The sequence below is a fragment of the Danaus plexippus genome, chromosome 19 (genome assembly GCF_018135715.1).
Source record: "Danaus plexippus chromosome 19, MEX_DaPlex, whole genome shotgun sequence".
NCBI lineage: Eukaryota > Metazoa > Arthropoda > Insecta > Lepidoptera > Nymphalidae > Danaus > Danaus plexippus.
The window spans coordinates 4,169,479-4,193,680 of record NC_083549.1 but is presented as its reverse complement, the minus strand read 5'-3'; the positions used below and the strand labels follow the sequence as shown (position 1 = coordinate 4,193,680).

The 24,202-nt window shown below is 32.8% G+C and overlaps 1 protein-coding gene across 2 annotated transcripts in view; it reads right to left on the bottom strand.

Moving 5' to 3' along the window:
• Positions 1-6,949: 6,949 nt before the first annotated feature.
• Positions 6,950-24,202, bottom strand: part of LOC116768096 (serine/arginine repetitive matrix protein 2) — a 94,135-nt gene continuing 76,882 nt past the window's right edge. Inside the window, exons 1-6 of one of the 2 annotated variants that reach the window (XM_032658734.2) lie at positions 19,370-19,735; positions 14,355-14,781; positions 10,549-12,606; positions 10,043-10,184; positions 9,743-9,862; positions 6,950-9,614 (exon numbers count right to left, since the gene is read on the bottom strand). In XM_032658734.2, the coding sequence (XP_032514625.2) occupies positions 9,428-9,614; positions 9,743-9,862; positions 10,043-10,184; positions 10,549-12,606; positions 14,355-14,781; positions 19,370-19,438 (3,003 nt within the window). In that variant the 5' untranslated portion in view covers positions 19,439-19,735 and the 3' untranslated portion in view covers positions 6,950-9,427. Of the gene's footprint in view, positions 9,615-9,742; positions 9,863-10,042; positions 10,185-10,548; positions 12,607-14,354; positions 14,782-19,369; positions 19,736-24,202 lie in introns of those variants that run through there. The other variant, XM_061523432.1, reaches the window with a different exon arrangement.

Sequence of the window (24,202 nt, the reverse complement as noted above, 5' to 3'; positions counted from 1 at the left end):
TCATTGTTATGCTTTATAACCCAATTTTTTCTATAACCGTATCTATAATCTAATCTATTTTATGTAATCTATTCCCGCATTAATATGTCAGCTCAGACGCGGCGGCAATTTTTTGAAAAAAAAAAATTGTAACAACAGTGATATAATATTAATTCATCCATAGTTAATGCACATTCATAATCATATGTATTTATTACTTTTATGATAATAAAACATATTACCAAGAGATTCTGAAAATTACACTAAAAATAATTTTTGTTATACCGTTAGATTTAAATTTAAAAAAGCTACTTTGATATTTTTTGATAAAAACCATAATGAATAAGTTATAACTTTTCAATTAATAATTATGATAATAATACTTATCAATGAATGCTAATGATATTAATTGGACTCCATTATTTTGGGGAAAATAAAATAACAATAATAGTTCTGAACTAGTCTTCAGTAGTCTAAATGACCGAACTCTTTTAAAAATCTTATACGTTTATCACTATGACATTATGTCCCAATACTTTCATTCATCAATGTCTTAATAGAAAACTAATTTAACTAAAAACCACGTAATCAAATCGAATGCTGCTCTATTTATTTCAAGTGACAAGTAACTTTGTGCGAATAAAGTATTTGAACAGAGTCATGTCGCAATGTTCATTTAAATATCCCACTTTTCTTAAAAAGAATTCAAAGGACATCGGAACCATACACCACATCGGAAGTCAACAAGCGTACGGTCTGGCTGATGTTAATCACCTACCATAGCCACGTTGCCGTACCCTTTAAATACCGGTTCACTATTTCTTGAAAAGACCCATACTGTAGTCCCCTAGGAAATCTTCAGCAAAAATCTATCCCAAAGACGAGCCTTCGCGGTATAAAATTCTTTTGTAACTACACTATATGTGACCGTAAAGGTTCCATAGTGTGAGGATGCAATCACTGTCGATGAAATGCTATCTGTCGGTATTGTTAATAGCACACTAATTTCTTTTATTAGAATATTATAAATATCTCACCAAAAATTAAAGTACAACTTTAACAGAAATCCTATAAAATCAAAGTGGTTTCTATAGTATTCTCCGAAATAAAATGTTTAAGCTATTTTACATTTTCTTTTAAATTTGCTCGGATATAAAAAGAAATGTAAATAGTTGCAATCTAACTCTAACAATAAAACAAAGTGTTGTTTATTTGATGACCCTTGTTTTCATGCATTTTAAGAGGTCAAGCAGTCTTCAAGCTTCTACTTTTGCATAGCATAATTTTATTACATTATTATATTATCAAAAGATTAATATTGTATTTTAAATACATTTATATATATTTTTATTTTTACTCAGTTTTTCCTTTGATAAAATTTGGTTCAATATTTCGAAATAAAAATTTTTATATTTATGTTTTACATTGTTCTTAGAAATTATATTTTATGTGATTTATATAATCAATCTGAGAAGAAATTAAAACATTGACCGCATCTACGGACATGATCTTTATTTCAAACACGAACTAAAAGAGAAGAAATGATATAGCGAATTACAAAAATTATAAAATATTGTTGATTTTCTGGACGCTCTTAGGGCTACAATCTAAATCCTCATTATTCAGAAGTAAACCTAAACCATTATTAGGCTTTAACTCAAAAAAATATTAATTTTTAGTGTAAACAATTATATAATAACTATTAAAATTTGCACATTACTAAACTTGACTTCAAACAGCGATGATCTTTTAGCTCGTAATAAATCTTTGCCGGTAGATAAAAGAAGTTCTACTGAAAGTCCAGATGAGATATCAGTTTTATATTTAATAAAAAGTTTGACTAACACTGGTTCATAAAATTCGTCAAGTTTCTTTTGACTTAATGTAATACAAACTAATGAAACACTTAGTTGGCACGCTATTAACATCTTTTTAAACACATACACACACATTAATTTCTTAAATTATTATATACTCGTATATTAAAAACACGCTTTATCGATTATATACGACTATATAACTTGCATTTTCATTCATAGATACGATATTTTTTACAAAGGTTTTGAAATACAAAGTAAAGAAGGAGTAACAGACACAATTCTGTATTTTATTATTAGAATGTATTATAATTTTATCTATGTATGTCGACGGATAGCCGGTTGGTATGAATAAAGAGACGTGGTCAGAATGACCTAGAGTGTAGGCCTTTTCTAGTCTAAGTTCTAGACTCAAAAAATAATATTTTTATTAGAAAAATAAAAACAAATTATTAATTGTGTTGCATTATTTTATAAGTAGTACTTAGTGCTATAGAAATATACTACTGTGAAGAAATGTTTTTTCAAATCCCAGACCTGACTTTGACATAAAAAGACAAAAAGAAAATCACTCGATTACCTCTCTAGACATTCTTACACGACCCTTAAAGAAATCTGATCTCCTCAGAGTTGAAAATTGGTATAAAAGTCTTTATAGTTTCTTTTGAATCTTTGGAAATGAACGATAATCAAGAACAACACATTTGTGAAATCAGCACAACTGACGTCATGCTTTTTAGAAACCTCTTCTTCAGATTATATGTATATATATGGAATAATAATAGGGATTTAATTTATCACACGCATTCTAAGCAACACAATTCATAGAAAATATTAAATAGAAAAAAAATAACTGTATCACGTACGAGTACAAAACTAGCTGTTACTGCCGAAAGGCTATCCCTTCGTTAAGAAAATATTTTAGTGGAATATGGATGATATCAGGAATTGTAATACACATTATCTAGGTGTGTACAAGCTCTTTAGGACAATGGAGATTTTAACTCATTATTACGTAAAAAATTTTTTTTTAACACAATTTCCGGGTTCGTTTTTAGTTACAGTAGGTATAAATTTATATTGTGGGGTACATTTCGTTTCAATCAAATGCACAAGATAATCGATACGTTGACATTTCGGAAACTTGGAGAGTTTTCGGAATTTCGGAAACTTCGTTCAACCCCTGGTTTTAGAATAATTTAACTTGACCAGATTAGTATCGACCCCCTCTTGAAGCGCTTCAGGGGATGAGTGCGCTGAATATTATCTTAACTAAGGGAACAGTGTTATCTTTAACACATCCAAAAATATATTTCGAACATTTTACTTTAAAATAGAATAACACTTCTCTGATAAACTTTACATGTATAATTCATTAGTCTTCGCTCGCTTCACTTATTTATCTTTAGAAATAAACTTTAACCTTGTAGAAAGTTAATGTAAAACAGATTTGTATAACAATAAAAGGATGGAAGTGATGTAATTCGAGTAAATAATGTGATCCCTTTATCAACAATCCCAAGTGCCTCCGGCAGTATGTTACTTTGCAGCATTACACTTTGTTATTTATGTTCCGACTTAGGAATCTTAATAGTTTTAACGATATAGACTTTATTTGTATAATTTTGGTCTAAATATTGCGTTCACTGTCGTCAAATAAATTTGAGATTAATTTGTTGAGGAAGGTCCCAATTAAAGTGGCGTTAAGCAATATGCGTCTTACACTTCTTTTCCTAATTATTATATTTTCATTTAAATTGAAATGAAAGTAATTCTGAATATCAATTATTTAAAGAGGACTGAAGTTAGTAAGATCGTTATCACAGATATTTATTATTTACAAAATAATTGGTACACCTAGACATGTTATGGAATTTTTACTATTATGCTGGTATAACATTTCTTTAAAATACGAAATACACATATATTAAGAGAATTAATAATTATCATGTAATAAAGGTTATTTATATTTTTAACTTTTACCGATAAAATTTTTGAAGTTCACTTCATACTTGTAAGGTGGTAAAATTTAGCTGTGGTCAAGTAATTACACCTCAAACATGGGCTGGCTCAATCAGGAGAGTACCACCCTCTCACAGAAGATCGGCGTGAAGTAGTCTTTAATGGCTGCTTTTCGTCCGATGAGTGGGAGCGCCGGTTGCCCTTTCCCCTTTTCCCAACCTTTCCTCTCCTTTTTCACATTCAAGGTCGGCAACGCATTTGCATCATCCCTTATGTAGCAGATGTCCTTAGGGGACGGTAACTACCTTTCATCAGGTAAGCCATCTGCTCGTTTGCCGCATTTGAAATATAAAAAAAAAACTTATCTTTATTAGGCATGTTTGCGCTATCTACTTCATAATACTACTTTCAGAACATGTTTTGATATTTCTTTTTTCATTCGATAGTTGATAACAATAGGAAAATTATGCTAAGATCGAATAAAGTGAAAGACACAAAGACGGATAATCCTCCGACAACTAGGTTGTACTACACACGTCGTTATACAAGAAGTAATTACGTCCTATAGTTAAAATAATAACAGATTTTAGTTATTGAAGCCAATTAATTTTTAAAATAATTAGAAATAAAGGCCATCAAGTTTATTGATGGTATTATAACCGCTGTTGTTATTTCATTGAGTTATGACAACTAATAGATATCGATTTTCAAGTTCCTGCAATACGGATCATCACAACGATATAACTAGTCGAAACTTAAAGACAATGTATTTGTTATAACAAAGTCAAAGGTCAATGCCGTTTAATACCTTCAAATTTAATCTCAAGAGATATTTGCTAGACTAGTATAGAAAGCCTCAGCTGTACTGTCAACCATATAGTAATAAATTTTGGTTGGCAACACATATGTACATATGTATATAGGTACGTAGTACTGCTAGCATAAACGGGTTTGATCAAAAAAATCTAATCGGAACGTTTTTTTATAACTCAACTACTCCGTTTGATTAAAAAACTTTGATAAAAGAAACAATAAAGAAATATAATCTTTCAAAAACTCATAACATCTACTAAAAGAGATTCATTTTATAACAGACACAGAAAGTTCAAAAAGAGACATGTTTAAAAACGACATCATTCAAGATACGTGAGACTTAAAAAATTTACACACGAAGAACAATCATCTGTTTGTGTAGGATCCATTAAAAATATATTATGAACATAAAGATGATATAAGAAATGTTAGTCCCAAAAAATTGTAATTTGTAATCTCAAAGATCAACAATGATAAACATGGCGTATGTACACAAGAATATCTCTCTGATACACTATTCTGTCTTAATTATCAGATACTCAAAGATGCCAGAGACTTAGAGATACATGGCAGATGGATAACGTCTCTATTAACATTTCATATGCCTTTGGGAATAAATAACCGAAGTAAAACAATACATTTAGAAACTTCCACATTATTAAGGTTTATTACTGTTATAGCTTGAGAACTTAGTTAGTAACTTTATTTATTTAATAAGAATTTAAAAGAAATTTCTAAATTTATTTTTAAATATTTAAACCTATTTTTAACTCATAATGGTTTCTCGCGAAATAGTTCGTAGTTTCAATTTAATTCGTCAGCAGTTAAATGAAGTAAATTATATTTGATTCCTGAACGCACTGAGTAAATCATTGCTACTGACAGGTTTTCCTATAATGTTCTGATGAACAGAACGTTTGAACCCGAAATCAAATATTCTCTACGGACCAAATGCTAAAGCTTTATTCAAACGGTAACTTGTCATCAGTCCGTGACAGGAATTTCGTTTGCTTCCTTTATATTTAGGTTACGTTTGTTCTAAATCAGAATTATATGTTGTGTAACGTCGATATACCTATATATGAACCTATGCATATTAATGACTTATTCATGATTGTTGGAAATAAAAATATTGGACATTGGTATAAAGTACAAACGATAAATAGATTTTCTAAGTAACATTTTGAAACACATGTAAGTTTGAATTTTGTATTTATAACAGGTACCTCTGTAATAGCGAGAGGACGTGTAATTGTTTTAAAAAAAAGTAATACTTTCTTATGTACCTAATGGGTTTTTTTGTATTCAGTTAGTTGGTATTTTATTTTATTGTTAGTATACTGGTAAATAGAATGTGTAGCGTTAAATAGTATTCTTTTATTTTTATGTTTCGGTATTTTTTTAACCATATAAAAATTATATTACGTTTAAATTTTCTGTGGCTATGATGACATCTAGGCGTAACTAAATACAACTCCTGCAAATGTTACGCTTTTACCGTTAGTTTAAACAGAACATAGAAGATGGCGCTACACTTAAAATGTTAAATGAATGTAACAAAAAAAATTAATTGTGCCTGGAGTCCCTCCGCGCGGAAGAAGCGAAACTTCGTAATATTGGAATGAAAACAGAATAGAATAGAAATTTATTTTTAACGATTTTTTAGTGTTTCTTTAACAAAAACTTTATTAACATTACTTACAAATAACAACTGATTCCGCGCATGCGTATGAGCGCCACGCATTTCCTCTCGCTGTCTCTTTTTAAGGAAGCTTTAAACGTTAAACGCAACCTTCTTGGAAGTCGCATAAGAAGTTCACTCAAAAAATAATATGCTACCTTCATTGCTTAATATGGCTACATAGTTTTTGCCTACGTCATAGATTTTTTCTGCCAAGCCTGTGTTATTCGAGCTCTACACATAGGTACTCACTAAAATACAATATGCTATCCAGAGGTTCAACTTTTTTTGCGTGATTACCACTTAATAATAACAACGATTGCATTTATGACTTGATTAGATAATTAAAATTTAAGTAAATTTTTGTATCAATATTAATAAAATCTAATTTTCTTTTATTGCTTTTCATAAATAACGTTTGATTTTTTTCAGTAAAAAGCTTTGTTGAATTTAAAATATCAACATTCCAATGGTTGAAATTCTTTAAACATCTGACCAACAATTGCAAAGATTAGCCAGAACAGATACCTTTTTGTTGTCTATTTTATAGTAAATACCATAAACAAATTGGCTCTTAAGACTTTATATTGACACTGTAAATATACTTTATATACAAGTATAATAGTTTTTATTGTCAAAAAAATCCATGTTTTAAAAATGTAGGGCGGTTAAACATCTAGCATAAATAAAAGAAATGTCTTTTTCACTTTTTTTTTATTGTTCATTCATTTCAAACTACACCTTCAAAAATTATAATTGATTATAACTACGACAAGCTATAATTTTATCTAACAGACGACAAGAGACTACGTCGTTCATGGAAAAAATTTTGACACTTCAAAAAATTCCAACAGGAATATTATCCTACCTTCCAATATGCACTTACTACATTAAATACAAATGAATAGTTTACATGAACAAGAAGAAAAATGCACAGGATGCGATTATTCATCTCATATTTATAGTTTAATAAACCATATCTTGTGATATGAGATTACATAAAGCTATCCTTAAAAAAAACTTCGTTGAGGCATTGTTTTTATCTTGTTCATATATCACACTTAGTAATAAATATTTATATTAAGTTATGTATTAAAATTAGTTGCACGCTTGCACAAGCTGCTCTGCGGTGGCTTATGGTTACGTACAAGTAAATGTCTCACATATATAGAAATTCGCTCGTTCCCATACACAACTATACCATTAATACTAATGTGTTTATATAACAAAATAAATCTGTCAAAACGTAATTTAAGTATCAAACAACATCGTTAGTTTTCAAAAAATCAGGTACAAATTAATAGAAAATAATTCTAAGGTAACTGAAGCATCCAGGGGAAGAAAAATGAGATCAATCAATTATCTGGACATAAAGCGTTATTCCACATACATTTTTTTTTTACAATTACACACTAATTATTTTTTTTGGCGTTTTGTTTTATCAAACTAAATCACAGAAATAACTATAAAAATAATAGCTGACAAACATCACTCACCTGCCACTTGATTTTAAATGCAATTGACTGTAACCGCTTTTGAAATGTCATTAGTGAGTGAATGAGTTAATGAGTGGATAGTGAATGAATGAGGAATGATTAAATCCTTCAGCTGACATACGATCAATCAAATAGAAAACAAAGTGACAGCGAATGCGACTAAATCTATTAATATAAACACGGGGGTCCATAATTTTAACCTACTTAAATCTAATAACAAAAAATATAATAAGTAAATGTGAATGTTTTATAACATGTGCATTCTTTACTATGATCTTATTCGTGCTACCGTCATCTACTATAAAGAGAAAGTCCATCTACAAATACAGTATGAAAGCGGTATCAAAACATGGTAACACTACAAAATTCACTAATCCCTATATTCGGACTATTTTAAACCATGTCAGTGTTGTACTTAGAACTTATACTAGCTTGAAATAATGTGATACTATTGTTTATAATTAAAGTGCGAATTTATTACTTATAAATATTGTGGCTAAATAGAATAGAATTGTATTGAAATGGTGTGCCACAGGTTGTATACCGTAACCTTAACACAAGTTACAAACTAACTATATACGGAGCGTTTACAGTTTTTTATTCATAAACCAGACTGTCATATGCAAAGATTTATGAACGAGAAACTAGATACGCTCCGTAAGTAGATTGAGGATACAAACTTGTGCTAATGGCACAGCCTGATAGTATGTTACTGACCAAAACAACCGATGAGTCACACGTGAAGATCTCAAGGAAAATCAACCTTATTGCGTCACAGCAGAGTCCATGGTCGCGACGATAGTAATGAACGTTAAAAATTCACTCACAAATTGTTTATTTAAGGTAATTGTCATTATAGTACATTCGACCTCATTTTCATACATACACGAATAAAATTAATTATTTGGCATTTACAAAGCATGGTTACTTATAATAATTCAAAATAAATAAATTGAAAAGCTCAAATTTTAGGCCTTCATATATGTTTGAACGTAAATGATTATTCAGAGCAAAATATTTGACGTAATTAATTATAAGATAATAAATATTCGGTTCATATATTTATCTGCGGCCGTCTTGACCTTGGTTATAGTTTATCATGATCCATATGCGTCATCGTATATATACGAATATGTTTTATACAACTAATATTGTTTATATGAATGAGTAAATAATTATACTGTAAACAAAACTACTTGATACACAAATTATTATAATAAATATTAATATTAACGTTGAACTTATTTATAATCACATACATTTACGTCGCAGGTTGCTGTGGTTTCGGGACTAGCATAGACATTAGGGGGGGACGTTACAGTCTCAAGATTGGTTGGTTTATATATGTTCCAATATATAGCTTTGATTGACTAAATGGTGGCATTCAGTTTAGATCCTGAGCACAACGTCGCACTCACATGAGCTAAATTAATTTGCAAGCCCCTTCGGAAATAATCGCTAACATTACGTACATACTAAAGTTTCTTTGGTATCATTTACTGGTTACTAAAACTATACATACAAAAAACTGCTGCTATATTACGTAAGTATCAAAAAAACTGGACACAACTCGACGTCGGCGTCATTATGCACAGTTGTCGCCGACATTTTTATAACGTACATCATTCACAGTTCCAGTGTATGATAAGTGTGTTACTGTACTGATGAAGGTGATTTCTTCATAGCATAACAGCTGGCAGTGGTGTGGACAGTGCCATATGTTCAGCTCCCCTGACAGGGAGTCTTTGGGCTGTGACGTAATGTCTCATGAGAGCCGGCACGGTGGGGAAGGCGGTAGTCGCACCTCCCAAAGTATAACCTTCACCTCCACGACATATGCGCATATGCATAAACCCACGTGTCGATCTAGAAACATTAATATAATATATTAATTATACGTACTCCTTAACTTCAATAGCATAGAAGTTTTGTTTGTCATACATAAGCTTTAAAATATATAAAATTAATGTCAAATATATTTGTATAAAACTCACTTTAAGCTGAGGGAGTAGTCGTGTTTCGCGGATTCACTGTTTCGTACTAGAAAAGCTCCCTCGTCCGCGTCTCGCAACAGACCCTCAGCTTCCAAACGCGACAACGTTCCATGATACCACCTGTAATGATAACAATATTATATAAAAAACTGCTCTATTTTTAATTATATAAAGTATCCAAAACCAGCTTAAATTTTAAGGAATTATATTATTGAATGATGAGGTAACAATATTCACGAAGTCTTACAAAGGAATTAATTAGTTAATTACAATTCCTATAATTAAATTAGTGTTGCTTACCCTTGACGGTCAAGTGGAAGAGAGGCATCAATCAAGTCTCGTGGCGGAGCGATCGGTCCCAGATTCAAATGCAACCCTTTGGTACTACCAGAACCACTGCCACTTTCGAAGTTCAAAGTCAATTTATCGCGATGTTTCTTATCTGAAAAAAATATATATTGTTAGATGGAAAACTATTACTATCTAAATCATCTCTCAGTTTACAAATTGAAGGTAACATGCAGGAAAAAGTTCCTACGTGAAGCACTCAAGTAAATTAAATATTGGGAGGGCGTTGTAGCAGTTTGAACGGCCTGAAGTCATACGTCTTGATCGGCATAATTTTGTTCGAGTCACATCGAATTACGAAAAGATATTCAACAACGAAAGAAATAAAATGCGACAGTCCCTTCTTAGATTTGCTTTTTGTATAACTACCTTCGTAAATGATTTAGACATTAGACGAATGGACTCTGACATAATTCAATAGTTCGTAAGTTTATATAAAGTAAGTTTTATTAACTAACCTTGATTCAGGTCTTGTACGCTTTGACTGGATGAAGCATTAGAGATGGCTTCGCCGAAGTCACTATTTAATTGTAAAGATTGTCCGCGGAGTTTACGTCTTAGTTTAGGCATATCGAAGGGCAAAGATCTAAGGTCAACCTCGGCCTCAGCCCTACGTCTTCGCAGTTTCGGCATATCGAATGGAAGATCAGACAAATCAACGTCTTCATCTTTCCTTTCCTCTTCAGTGTTGCTGTTCTTGAAGTTAACGAATGCATTTCTCGAATCAACTCCTTCTCTTGAATGTATTGATATTCCACTATCTGATCCTTGGATTTCTGTATCGCCAGGCGTTGAATGTCTGAACGTTAGGTTTAGCAAATTTCTATTCTGTAAAGCACGTCTTTTAGGTTTGGGTAAGATTTCAACGGTGGTCTGCATTGTTACATTACCAGTTTCGGCGTCTTCGGGTGAAACTTTCTGTGAATTGTTATTCTTGTTATTATCAGATGTTTCGGAAGCCGGTTCTTGAGACGATTTATCTGATATAGGACTTAGAATGTGTAGTTTATTAGGATGATGCCCAAACCCCGATAGTTGCATGTGATGTGACTTAACAAATGGCACATTACCAGAATCCGAGCTGTGTGAACTCAAAGACGATGAATGTCTACTCTCTGAGCTACTACTACTTCTATCTCCCTCACTGTTGCTACTTCGCAGTGATTCCATGCTTCCACCACTGCTACTAGTAGCCATACTCTCTGTGCTCGAATATTTTCGCCGTGGACGTGCAACACCGGGCCTACCTTTGAACTCCATTATAGGGCCGACCCCTTTAGGGCCCTTATATCGATTCATTTCAGGTGTATCAGAATCGGAAGTGGGTCGACCCTTAATCTCTAAAAAAATACCGTCTTTAGATTGTACCCTCTCGTCGTCACCATCACGGGATTCGCGGCTCGAATCCCTGAGTCGTTGTCCAACGTCAAGTTCAGTTGATACTGAGGCTTTCACATCAGTCAAACTCGCATCACTACTGGTTGGAGTCTCACGAGCTCTTAGTGATTTAACAGGTAACCGCAAATCTTTAAGGCGGGGATGTGATGGTTGGGTTTGAGGTAAATTTGGAGCACTTTTAATACTGTTCATAGCAGACCCATCCTTTTGCTGAAATTTCGTGGGTAACGGTGCCGTAGAAGGCGGTGATGGAGTATAACCGCGCAATGGAAGTTGAGATGTTGAAGTACGATCCTCTTCTTCAATGTGTACTTTTTCTAGCTCTTCTGATAAAGCTGAAGCATTACTTTCATTTTCTCTTTTTTGTCGTATCGTAGGAATTTTAGAGCGTCGTACGCTGTCAGTTTTCATGGTCACTTTACGCCGGCCTTTGTAGTCAGGTTCACTCCGTTCAACAGCCTCAAACGCTGATGATGCAGAAGAAACAACCTTCCGCTCTTCCGCTTGCAATAAGGCCGGATGATTGCTGACACGATCAAAGTCGTCCAAGTCATCATCAGAGCGGGCTATTTTACAGTCGAAGGCTGTTTCGTATATCTGTCGAGTCGTCATTTCTTGAGGCCAGCGTGGCAATGGCGCTGGCACGTAGAACACACTTCTCGAGGACCTATGCTCCTCTACATCTTCGGGCGCGGCGCATGCGCAGCCGGCCGCGTCGCGCCCGCGGCGCCTCGGCGGCATCCACGCGCTCTCACCGGACGATGATGATGACCGCTCTAATTCACGAAAGCCATCTTCTGCCACGGAGAACCTTTTAGGCAGATTTGGTCTCTGTGCGACGTGTGGAGCGTCGAGACTCGCAGATTTCCTATAGCGAGGGCCACGTGATGAAGATGTTGATGATACAGTTGGCGCTGAAGGAGCTGGGGGTGGCGGCGCTGATTTAAATAGGTCGCCGTAATAATAAGGGCTTGGGTTTCGTCTGGGTGCGTTCGCGTATCGGGGATCAGAACGTCCACTGTCCGGCGAGTGTAGTGAAGGTGCTGTAGCGAACGGATCTAATTCACCGAACTCGTCTTCCTCCTCAGTTGAAGATGATCGATCTTCTGAAGATGATTCTAAAACAAAATTCTTTAATTATTTAATGTAAAATGTTTGATTTAACTATATCTATACAACTATTCTTTCGAACGCTTAAAAAAAATATTTAAATTTAAATCTTTTCTTAGATGAAAGTCACGAATAAGGACCGAGTTCGTAACATTCTACAAGTCTGAGACCGCAGTTAGTCTCAAGTGGCGTCGTTTAAATGAACATTCAAATTATATTTTACGACGAATTTCTTTAACTTAAAGAACCATAACATTGAAGCAAACAAAACACCAGTCATTAATTTACACATTTTGAAAACGACATATTTTCTTTTGGATATATAGTCATAACCTTGAATTAAAATTATTTATGTTAATAATAAACTCAATAACATTTTTATAAAAGCCAATTTTACATTACTTTCCTTTAAACGAAGCACCCTTATTACGCTAGGTTAATGAATGCGATAAATCCCCTTTAACTCGTGCATACGATGCTAATGTTATTTCAAAGGCACGTAGAAATACCCTAATGAGAATTCCTTGCTTGCATAACAAAGGCATCCTTCTGAATGCATGTCGAACACAAAAAGTTTGGATTTGAAACTTCAGGATGTGACATACGGTTAGGTAGGACCTGTATAGGGCATGCAAGACGATTTTTTTTAGCCATGCAACATACATCAATACATATTTCATTGCTAATAGAATGTATATAAGCGTAGCAAAACATTGTAAATTGTCCATTCAGTATAGGGGGTTGTAAAGTGACGTCATTAGGTGACGTAATTGCTTTTCCACGTGAGTGGACATGAACCCCTGAGCATCAAATATTGTTGAATTGCTGCGATTAACGTGTTAAATGTCTTTTTGAAGCAGTAGAAAATTTAATGTCAAGAATATCGACTTCAATTAAATAAGTTTCAAACAATTTAAATGTGTAAGTTAAACTATAACATTATTGCAATATTAATTATTAATTGCATAGTTATTCCAGAAAAATCAATACAGTAAATGAATTGGATGTATTAATCAGAATAAAAGAGAATTTCTTTTCATGGACAAACGACATCGCAATCAAAAAGCCTCTGTTTATTACGTCGGGACATTTTTCCCAGTCTAGACGGACGAACTAACAGAAAAAGGGCTGATTAAAAGTTGCTATTGTTGCTGATGTAGTGCGGGTATTATTTCATCCAGCGTAATTGTTTGTACCAAATGTCAAGCTATTGAATATCTATAGGGCCGCCTTTATTTACCTTCAATTTCAGATTTCACTTTGATTTCGTAGTTCAGTATTTTATGAATATATATAAAATCTACATAAGCAGCTTGTCATGCAACAGCATTGTCTGACTTATAAGTATTCTGTCACAATTTCCGAGGTACCTCTCCAGTTGTTCTGACACAGTTTACATTTTAAAAATGAAACGTGAACGAGTTAATTAACCCACCCCGAGAATATGTGTAACGAGGAATGGCGTGCGAGTTGTTTTCTTTTCATTTTTGTGGCAAACGGACAGGATTAGATACAATCTCTAGACTCGAGAACAATGCCTTAACAAGTCTCTAGCGCGATTGTTATGACAAAGAAGCGGCTTTGTGCGTTCTTTGGAAATGAGCTGGAGTGTTATGTGCTGGTTGTGTGAAACCAGCAAACCAAAAAAATAGACACGAAATTTGCTTCCTCTATTTCGCAATCTCATCGGTTGAATTACTTTTGAAACTACTTAAGTGTTAGTTATATTGAAATAAAGACATTATGAACTATTTACCAGATTCGTAATATGGCTGTGATCGATGTCTTGAATGTCTTTCTTGACGTAGTGGAGCGGAAGGAGCTGGTTCAGGGGGGGAATCTGCTGAACCTTCTGGTGCACTTTCGGGACTCCGCCTAGAGACCTCGGGAGCGGACAAATCAAAGTCGGTCCTTCGAGCTGATTCGTAATCCGCACGCCGACGGGCTGATTCCGCGTCAAACGCTGGTCGTCTTCCCGAATCCGCGTCGTATTCTCTTCCGCAATACTTCCTAGATTCGTACTCGTAAGGTCTTCGTGAATCAAAGTCGTAGTTGTGGCGACGAGAATCGTAACGCCATCGGGATGTATCTGGGGAACGACGAGGCTCCCTCGAGCGACGACTACGCTGTGGTGATCTTCTCGCTGTGTCGCGTGGTGTGCAATAAGCTTCTATAAATTCAACCTGAAACAAATTGCAATGAATGAGTACTATGCTTAATAATTATTATCTAAACAATGTTTGATTTTCTAGTTACAATTCAAATATCGGTTGCGAAGACTATTTTCAGAGTTAGAAGTACGTGATGACCGCGTAATATAAACTGGCTATTAGCATTGGAGAAGCCCTTCATCATGAAGGTCGATTATGTGGCAGAGTAAAGTGGTAATAAAATGCAGCGGCCACATATCCGGCGACCGTAACGGTCGGTTAGACGTTCCTTCCCCTCGACGGGGTGTCATTACTGGGGACCGTTTCTGTTTATGAGAAGGGTCATAAAGAATATTATGAGATATTGTGCTTGCTTTGACGATGCGATGAGGTGATAACATTCAAGGGACAAGCCAAATTTAGTTCTGGATGTAGTTTTTTATTGTAATCGGCAGTGGGGCTTTTAAAAATGTTTTGTATTGAAATTCAAATCACATTGACATTAATATCTTTGTAAATCTAACCAATTGTAACAGTAATATATATTTAAATATATTTACAGGTTGGCAATTTTTTCTTAGGATCTTTACTATAATTAAATAGAAATCCAAAATGAGTTTAAATACGAGTTAAGTTTTGTAACACAAACACCTTCGGTAGCTTCAAAACAAAGGTTAAAGCGACATACTCATTAGAAAGTATCGGATTTACTTAATACAGTAAAGGTGGTTCAAGCTATTAGAGACACTGATGAGTTCCCACTTCCGCGCCTCCGGGCCGAGGGTCCTAAGCTCTCATTAAGGGTGAATTTAGGATTCGAGAGCATTTAATCACGAGAAATGTTTACGCAAGCAAAAGTTCACGAAACAACTTGAACTAGCAAGTGCAAATAAGTACTTAATCTTTTAAAAATGGACAAAGCACATAAACAAACGTATTAATTTTGGCTTTTGAATGTAATATTAAACTAACAATTAATTTTTATCTGCTGTAGAACTATATGTGTATTTTTGTATAAGAAATTAAAAGCATAGACAATTATTACAAGGCGAGGGCCTTGAAAAAAAAAGAGGAGCGCGTACCGGTTTCGAAGCTGGCCCGAGGCCTGTTCTTTATTCAAACTTTTACCATTGAGTGAGGCTGGGGATAGCCTCATCTGGCGCATTGTTTAACGATTCCTTCTACGCATGAAAATTTATTTACATAATTAAACATCGGCTGCGCCACCCTCGTTTTGATTTGCGATGTCTACGAGATTTTCTACGCTATTTGCATATTTTGTTTCGCTTAATTAGATTTAGTTCCAAAGCTCTCCTCTAGTAATAACAAATAATGGCTATGCCAACATTTAAAAATTATTTAACGCCGCTCTATGTAATGAGTCTACTAATTTATACCTATATATTAAAAAAACAATGAAGGAACAGTTCAATTGTTTACGCCTGTTTTCCTATCTAAACAATGATAATATTAAACTAAAGTATTTCATCCTAAACAATATACTGATTGTCTTTATAATGAATTGGCATGTGTTTTCATAGTTGATAGACAATCATAGATTAAAATCTGATTAAGAATATTTATTATTAGTGCACAAGGAAAAAATATGCAAATTCAACTATTTTAGCATATATATGTATAAGTTATACATAGTACATATGTATGGAGGTTGATAAAAGAACATTCGGTATGTTTTATTTACCCATTGAAATCAATTTTCTCATTGAATGGGAAGGGGTTAGCTAAAAGGGAATGAATTGAATCTGCTCAAGCACACATGTTCGTTGACTATTCATCAATTGTATCATATAATGGGGGACTAGACTGCAGCTCACTTCCTCGACAATTACACGTATAAAACTAATAGCTTACTTCCTCTGAATCGAACAAGAACCAAGGCTAAAATACCAGTGTTCCGCAAACATATTTCCTTTAATGTCACGCGGACATTACGGTCTGTCATGGATTCTATAAAGTTTTTAAATTCTTCATCATCCTTATACACGTTCAAACAGAGAAGACACTATTTATCTTAGTTTTATATAATTAGGTTATATGTTGAGTCATTCTGTGATAAGTAATGATAAACGAGCATAATTTTTTAATTCAAGTAATCATACAAAAATGTTTAATTTTTTTTTTATATAAAATAATGTTTATCGTTATAGCTATCTAATGATATATTAAATTTAAAGATAAAAACTCACAAGAAGCTTGAGGCATGATAAGATATTTGAGGTACAAAAAAATTCTCAAAAAAACTAGTAATATATGGTTAACATTAAAAATACATCTTAATATAATAAATGAAAATATAATTGCCTTGTGTGATTTCGTATACTTTGAATATTAACTGCCCGTTTTCTTAACACCTTATTATAAATTGTTGATCAAGAGTAAAAACGAACAACAGCCAATAAGCAGAGCCAAGGTATATTTAAGTGTCATATGTAAGTAAATATAGATTATAACAGAGAAAGTATGATTCCGGGTTCACCCGCTATGAGTAATAGCAACATAAGGATGTGGGACAAGATGTTTCAGACGGTCGGTGAGTCAGCGGCGTTTTATAAATACCGGAGACACGCCTCCTGGCCGCCCAGCCTAAAATAGTACAATGCAGTGTCGTATAACATAAACACTGAATGTTTCTTTGATCAGTCATCGGACATGGAAATGTTTATATAGACGATACAGCAGACATTCCGGCGGATTGATGAAATAATTATATCGCAGATTGCTAATATATTCTTATATAATATAAAACATTTCAAATAAAAAAACATTGTCATTGCATCACTTTATCGAAAAATTTAAAATTTGTTTACAAATATTCCACTGTGTTGCATCTTATATCAATGTTGTAAACATAGTCATCGACAGAGCTAACAAAAATATTTACAAAGCAATATTAGATACCTACGCTTGTAAACTAGAGAGGCAAGGAAACTTCCATAACGTGAAAGACAATTGAAACTAAAAAGCCAAAGTTAATTATTTAAAGTAAATACTATGACTGTATTGAAATTCTCTCCTCGTTTTCCACAATTGGTTCGGTCAACTCTGCTTTGTGAACCACTGTCTAGTCACGTTCTGCAAACCCGACACAGCAAACAGGTTCTATACAGAATAAAACAGTGTCTTTTATTTTCACTTTCATAAGTTCGGAACGTGCTTCTCAATCATTAGCAAGTTTTGGCTCAAAGCCCTAAGTAATGCCTCTATAATAATTTACGAATGTTTACATATAAAGCATAACTCCTTTGAGGTACTCACCATACATGAGTTCAGATCAACATGGATAGGATATAACTAATAATACGGACACTTTATATATATTCACGCAATAAATAAACAGAATTAATTAATGGTGTTCACTAAAAGAGCGTCTGGAGTCTTGAGGGCTAACGTGACTAAATTAGACACACAATTGTCGCAAATGACAAAACAAGCGGAGAAGGGAAATAGGCTTAATTACGAAGTTACAAGTCCGTAGCCTGAAGGACCGGGACTGTCTTGAGTAGACCCTTAAAATATTTCGATGAAGGACGCAATTACGTATTAAATTTACTTTGTGCCATTAAAAGCAGTGCGTGATTTTCAGGTCACTTAAATAAATTATTTATGTTTATCAATTTAAAAAAGTTCTCGTCTGTCCGTGTTCACAGTTAGGTAACCGAAACGTCGAATAAAATGTAAAATAACATAATGAAACGCGTACCTATGATCCGAAAATCATAGTTTTATCGAAGTATATTACAAGTATTGTCAGTTTGTATATATACCTACCAACTGCAAATAAAAATATTATATCAGAGAAGTGATTATCTTTATAATGATATCAAACTTCCTTGGTTACACACTATGTAACCAAGGAAGACTGTATTATCTTCAAATTGATTGAACTATAAAAAGTTTCCAAAAATAAAGTAGGTACAATTCAATTTAAAGAATCGTAATTCAATATTTTACTACAAATAAAGATTGGCTGATACTACGATCGACAAGCAAAACTTTGCTTTTTCAACTTGTAACTAAGTTAAGCCAACCCCTGAGATCAAAAGTATTTTCCAATCAATATACTACTGCTGCCACATAAATCTTGTACATTTTTCGATGTAGTCATGGTATGAAACGTTACCGATACATAAATTCTATAAAATCCTTACCGGTTTGACTATATGAATACATGGAAGATAGCTACAAGTACATTTAGTAACTCCAATGTCATTTCTGACGTATTTACGTTATTAGTGATGTACTTTTGCTGTTTCAACAAATAGGATTAAACGTAGAGTATGTTCTTAAGACGATTTAAAAGTACTAAGACGAAGATTTCCACCATCAAATCAGTCTAATAAAATTAGGAAATTAATATCATTTCTATAACGAACAGCAAATAATGGTCAAATGTAAATTCAATTTAATGGGTTTTTATTATACCTACACACATTCTAAATCGTTGTAAAGAAAGCTGTTTATTGTATGTACATGTAATCTGTATGGTTACATAAGACGCTACTATGTAGTACAAACTTACTGTTAACTAAAATACTATGAAAGATCAATTGACAAAATTCTATACAACTGTAATATATTAAAATTTATTATTGATACGTACCACATGGACAACCAAAATCCACTGGGCTATTTGTTTCATTTTGGCCATCAACTTTTTATTTGAAGGCATTGTCACTATCACTAATACCTATAGGTATGTACACAATTTACAAATATATACCACAAAGATCATCAACTTTATCGACCGTTTCACTAGTGACACGCACACTTAAACTATTTAACTAGAACTAACACACTTTCACAAAGAGTTCTTGTTTCAAAAGCATTAAATATTTAATAGTTCCTTATCCCGTCTAAGTCTTGTTTAGGTCTAGGCGTTTGGCAGTAAAAACCCTGCAATATGAACGCCTTAAACGGATCTGTTGCCTGCTTGACGAGTTCACTGTAGACTGACAACACAGCTCAAACACTATACGCGAATGTGTAAAACGGTGACTCATCGCCCCGCATACTGTTTACCGAGGCTTGAGTCATCGCAGTGGAATAAACCAATCAGCGATACAGCGCTTGGTAGGGAGCTGTTTATAATACCGGTTATAATGAACACAATATCGAAAGCGCTAGAGTGCTTTATTGTATAAAAAACACTCCATTAATACCTCGATTCCGCACGTGTCCTTAAGTATAATACGCCACTGTGAACTTTATTACTTTTAAACAAAGCATAAATTAGAATGTTGTAAATTTAACTGAGCATAGCTAACTTTTGCGTTAGGATTTTGACTTGTTATGTTACATTACAGGCTCGACTAGGTCGAATGCCGTTTTGAGGTCGTTTACGTTGAGAAGTATCTGCATCAAAGATAAAGAGAAAGGTGAGTAATACAGCGCCATGAGGAATGCCTACCGTCTTTGAATGCATAATGACTGTATTTACGAACCGGGTTGCAAATAAATTCGAAAAGGATCGATGTATTAAGAAATAATAGATTGAACCTACATTTATATTTGTTTTACATAAGGTTTTGGCGTGTATCTTAAATTAACGGAATACATGACCTATAGAATGTATCATTTATTTTCATGCCGGAATGACTGAAATGGAGGCGGATAGCTTATACTGAATAACTAAGTCCTGGCATTATTTTTTTCATCCAATGAAATTACCAAAAAATAAGTTCCCTGCAGATTGAAGTTGACTTTCAAATTGTACTTTGAAGATAATAACTTATTACCAATTCGAATTATTTAACTTGCTCAAATGATTTTTTTTTTGTATATAAGATTCTCTTACATATTTATCATATGAAGAAAAAGAAATATATTAAATTTTATATCTAGTAAAAAATGTAAACAAGACAAACTAGTACATAAAATATTATATAATTAAAGACCAAAGGTAGCTTGGCTTTTTTGTTTTGTATAACTTTAGTTACGACACTTAAATTGAAAAAATATTCTCAAATCCTATTGATGAACAGACACAAAAACTAAATAAACAATTTTCTTTTTTAAATGTATACCTATGACATTTGTAGCTCAACTGAGGCGTTTTAGAAAAATCTAAAGTTACAGATAAGATATACCGACAACCTGAAAAAAAAAACGAAGAAATATTTGATTTAAATTCAAGGTAATACTTTGAATTCATCAATGACGTTTGTGTTCATACATTTTCATAAAAAAAAAGAAACAAAATCAGTCAGTCGCTAAGTTGTCGAATGTGTAGGCAGTTAGCAAATCAAAAGATGAACGAGTTGCCGGGTGAATGCACTTAGTTAGTTTTAACCGGTGACGCCATCCGACATAACTATAGATACCTACACTGAAAGACATTTGAATGTTATTTCTTAAATGACGCATATAAATATTTAGACGCCATCTTTTATGACATTTTTTATTTAACAAAAAAATATAGCGTTCGTTGCATCGTTTTTCAGCAAATATGAAGTGAAGTAATGTTTCTTTATTCAGAACCAAACATATATATTTGAATTATAAGAATTACTATTCCGTAACGATTATAGTAAGTTAAATTTACTATGTCATTACGAAATAAAATATAAATAACTTCTCTGCCAATATAACTTTAATATTCGTTTAAAATATTGATAATTGATTCACAACTATTTACGATGTTCAGAAATTATTTAAAACGTGTAATTTAAATTAAATACGCTCATTTGGCGCAAGGACGAAATACACGAGTGAGTCAGACCGTCATTGCCAAACTGTTGCCCGATAAATTCCTAACAAAACACTGATATGATAAATTTGATTAAAACATTATTTAGGTTATATATGTGGGTTTATATTAAAAATATAATTGGATTCAGCTATATACGTGTAATTTAAAGATAATGATAACTACATTGTAAATAAAAATACTCTACATTTCCTATAACCCCAAAACTTATTGCTATTGAATTTTTGAAAAACAAAAAAATTGATATTAATGTAAATAATTAAATTTTCTTAACAAAAGTTACTAGAATGGAAAAAAAAATCTAAATTTGGAATTTTTTTATTTTATAGTTGATTAAAAAAATTACGTTTTTATATATAATTAAAAATCTCGTCTCATTTTAATTTCAATTTGATCAATGAAGTCACGATACCCGCATTCACGGATAAATTCGTTGCTTCAACGTGCTGGTTATTAGCACTTTGTATGTAAGTGCATTTATTTGATAACCTTTTTAAGCTTCGTGTTATCATGATAACAATTAGTCACATGGATAATGACTCATCGGGTGAGATTAATCATATCATGTACCTTTGATATAAAAATGTAACATTTCATAATGGCTGTACCAGTCCATTCAGAGATTAACAATTTTGTCGATATATGGTCTTATTCTTATTTTTATTTTCTTTACATATTAATAAGAAATTGTATAATTTATTCTTAGATAATTAACATTTTTACTGAAACGATATATATTTTATTTACAAAAGTATTTTTGACTAAGTCATTGTATTATAAAATGACTCATTAGCCCCCGTGTTACCCTTAGGGTCACATGTTCTAACAGCTCACGTAAAATGACTCACTTTTGATACAGGTGTTCCATATTCGACGAATGAAATTGCTTCCCCTGATGAATTGACTACATGGGCAATCACTTAACAAAACACTCACTTTAACAAACATTGTTGAACATAAGCGTAAAAGATATAGATAAGATATTTCTGGATCTAAAACGATACTTATCGCTTTATATTATGTAAGAACAAAACAAAAGAATGCATAATAATGACGAGTGTTAAAAGTTTAGCTACAAACAAAGGTTTAGCAGAAAAGTTTATGCCTTTCATACTTATCAGTTGCCGGTGTCAAGTCCAGCATAATGCGATAGCAGAAAAGCTGTGTCATAAAAATATGTAGACACGTCATTTTGACGTCATGCAAGGGAAGCTTTGTGACGCATGTTTCCTGACACATGGACAGACTAAAAATAAATTTAAATACCTTTAAAGGTGAAGTCAATATAAAGCGATATTAACACATGCCGAATGTTTACTATTGCTGATAAATCATAGCCTACCTCAAGGAGGCATCAAATATACACTTTATAGTAATATACTATTTTGTAAGAAAACAAACAAGAAATATAATATAATATTATATGATTACATAATTAAAAAAGGGAAATGTTTAGTACTTACACTAATTATGTAAGTCAATTATAAAACTAATGCTGCACAATTTACCTCAACGAAAGTTCTAGCTAAAGCTATACACGATATCTTCTATATTGATTAATTGATTTGAAAGAAGCTCACTGTACCAATTTATTACCTATATTTTCTTGATGTCTTAATGTTTTTTTAATAACGTAGGTTTGAATAACGCATTAGAATTTAGATCTTAGAACCGATAGTTGTAACTTTTTATTGCTCTGTATCCTCACATGACGTAAAGACAACTGAATCACTTTTCGCTTTTAAAGGACATCTCCTTTTCACTTCATGACTAAATATAATAGGAATTTTATGAATAAAAACCACTATTACTCAGGATATTCTCCAGAAATCAGAAAACTTTGCACCGAACACTGTTTTGTTTTGATTCAATTAATAATAACCATCTACAATATATTGTTCAAAGGCTACACAATTTTGTGTTGTTTTTAATAATCCAGTAAGGGATAAATCTTACTCACATATTGAGTCACAGGGTCACGCAATAGCTGATGATTAATTCAATGAGTTATTGTTTTATTTGTTGTGTCGTATGAATGAAGTGGCTTATAAAAATTCTAAACGCAGCCCCGATTGTTTTTGAATTGTTCAATTACTAATTGAATGGTTAATTGTTTAAATAATTCATAACTTTATCCTTATATTAAAAACGGGTTAGCAAATAAAAAGTATTACATTTAATTTATTACTTTTTTATATAATGTTGCTATATAATAAATAATGTTTTCTGTTTATATTTCGTTTTGCAATATCAAGTATCAGAATTTTGTTTCCCCTTATTTTTCTCAGGTTTTCAGTTAACTGGGCCATAGGATACATACTCTTTGCCGGCACGGTGTCTCAACTACAGGAAGGCTTTTCTCATCTTACGTATTATTTTCTCATCTAAGGTACCTTACTTGCTGGATGAATATGGCGCCCAAAATATCACTCACCGTGCAATGTTTACACGTATATAGGGCAAATATCTCTACGCTACAAAATCTCTAACGAGGAACGTTAAGAATTTAACCAATACAGTATTTAAAATAATAGAATAATAAAGCTGAAGATCTGTTTTAGAAAATGCATTACATATAATCTTAATTTTTATTTTAAGGTGAATTGTGCAAAGTTAAAACGAACTTGTCCTTATATACAGATAATTTACTTCAGCGGTTGTAGTCATTTGTGAAAGTTTTAACTTAAATTAAAAATTATAAGCACTAAAACCATAAAAACTTTATGT